This window comes from Myodes glareolus, chromosome 6 (genome assembly GCF_982192425.1).
Source record: "Myodes glareolus chromosome 6, mMyoGla1.1, whole genome shotgun sequence".
Classification (NCBI taxonomy): domain Eukaryota; kingdom Metazoa; phylum Chordata; class Mammalia; order Rodentia; family Cricetidae; genus Myodes; species Myodes glareolus.
This window is the reverse complement of record NC_142031.1, coordinates 41,480,939-41,483,135: the sequence shown is the minus strand read 5'-3', so window position 1 is coordinate 41,483,135 and position 2,197 is coordinate 41,480,939. Positions and strand designations below refer to the sequence as shown.

The following is a 2,197-nucleotide window of genomic DNA, read 5'->3' as shown; positions in this document are numbered from 1 at the left end:
TTCTGTCTTTGATTTTAAATGGTGGAATCTTACTAGGGCTTCCCCAACCACTAGGTACTATCTTGGGTTAATCGAATTGTAAACTCTACTCTTCAAGGTTGCAAGCTCAAAGCTGAAAGTTGAAATCATATAACCATAAATTTAACTTTCTTTGTATTCAATATAACAACCTGTGGAATTCACAATGAAATATATAAGACTTCTTTTGAATTAGAATGCATTTAATTAGAAAATCTTCAAATAAAATTTGTGGATTTAAATCTTTGTATTGATAGAAATGAAGGAAAGGTAATTTGCAAACACAAACAGAAAAAAGTTGTACTAAAGTCTCACTTTTAAGAGCAAAGTACAAAGATATAATTTCCCTACAGTGTGCCCGTATTAGTAATGTATGCATCTCAACACCTTGTTGAAATATAGCTGAGTCTAGTAAAATAAATCTAATGTCATGGGTTTCTTTTGACCATATACCTAGTGCTTTCTGAATGTTAAAAATTCCATGCTGTAGTCAAAAAGCAAAATTATAATAATGACGGTTAAAAAGCAGATAAAATATTCATTCATCTTATCCAGCAAACATAAAAAGCATGTGGATTTGAAAAAGTAAATGCATCAAACATATGGAATTTGTTTTATCTACAGATGAAGAGCAAAGTATACCAGAATATTCAAATATTACATTTACAGATTTCATTCTCTTAGGATTTTCTGATGTCCCCCATCTCCAGTGGATGCTTTTTGGGATATTTTTGCTTATGTATTTGACTATTCTGATGTGCAACAGCACTATAATGCTAATAACAAGAACTGATCCTGCCCTGCAGAGCCCTATGTACTTTTTCCTTAGCAATTTTTCTTTTGTGGAAATCTGCTATGTAACTGTCACCATCCCGAGGATGCTCATGGACCTTTGTACACAGAAAGGCACTATTCCATTGCTTTCCTGTGCTTTACAACTCTGTTTTGTCATCATGCTTGGAGGAATGGAGTGTCTCCTGCTGACAGTCATGGCCTATGACCGTTATGTGGCCATTTGTAATCCTCTGCATTATCCCTTGGTCATGAACAATAAGGTTTGTGTGCAGCTTGTGGCTGCTTGCTGGATCAGTATCATTCCAGTTGTGACTGGGCAAACTTATCAGATTTTCTCTTTGCCTTATTGTGGGTCTAAGAAAATTAATCACTTTTTTTGTGACATCCCCCCTATACTTAAACTTGCCTGTGGAGACACATTTGTGAATAATTTAGCAATCTATCTTGCTTCAGTGGCTTTTATCACAGTTCCATTTCTGTTGATCCTTGTCTCCTATGGCAAGATTATTTGCAACATTCTAAATTTGTCATCTGCTGGAGGAAGGTCTAAAGCCTTCTCTACCTGCTCATCTCATCTTATAGTTGTGGTATTGTTTTATGGAACAGCAACTATAACATATGTAATACCAAAATCAAATCAATCAGAAAGCGTGGGTAAACTGCTGTCTCTTTTCTACACCATTTTCATACCACTGTTGAATCCCATCATATATACACTGAGAAATAAAGACATCATGGTAGCACTGAAAAAATTACAAACTAAGTTATTGATATTTGGGACCACATAAAATTACAAAAAATGGTTTCTTTATATGTTTTGCATGTATATGCAGCACAGCAGAATTGTTAACTTTATTTCTGAATGTTCAAATATAATATTTAATATTGTATTAATACTCATGTCAAGTGAAATTTGTTTGATGAAACTGGAGGTATTGTAAATGGAAACTAGACTTTCATTTACTGGCCTCCCTGACCCTAATAATCAAATTACATTACATTAATTTCAACATATTTGTCTAATGGCTGAGTCATATTCCTAGGTAGCTCTTATATCTTAAGTAACCCTAAAATAAGAAACTGTGCAGCAATTTTATGGCTGCTCAGTCTCAAACAATCACACAAAATGTGTATTAATTACAATTCTGCTTGGTTAATGGCTCAAGTGTGTTTCTAGAAACACCTAAGAATAGCAGATTCTTTATTAACTAATGGTAATAAAACATATTCACAGCATATGGAGGTGAATCCCACATCATAACCAATTTCTAATAATATGTGTTACACTGCATAGCTGTGGCTTACTGATAAGGTTCAGGCATCTTTTGCCTTCTTTAGCTACACGACATCTCCTTAAGTCTGCCATATATGTGTGTGTGTGTGT

General features: G+C 34.2%; 1 protein-coding gene across 1 annotated transcript; it reads left to right on the top strand.

The window, feature by feature from the left end:
* Positions 1-620: 620 nt before the first annotated feature.
* On the top strand, positions 621-1,601 carry LOC148121731 (olfactory receptor 10AG1-like). The gene has a single exon (XM_087906713.1). It carries the CDS (start codon positions 621-623, stop codon positions 1,599-1,601), a length of 981 nt encoding a protein of 326 aa, XP_087762839.1.
* Positions 1,602-2,197: the final 596 nt, after the last annotated feature.

Excerpts from the sequence above, each read along its gene's own strand:
- LOC148121731 (XM_087906713.1), top strand. The coding sequence starts at position 621 with ATGGAATTTGTTTTATCTACAGATGAAGAGCAAAGTATACCAGAATAT.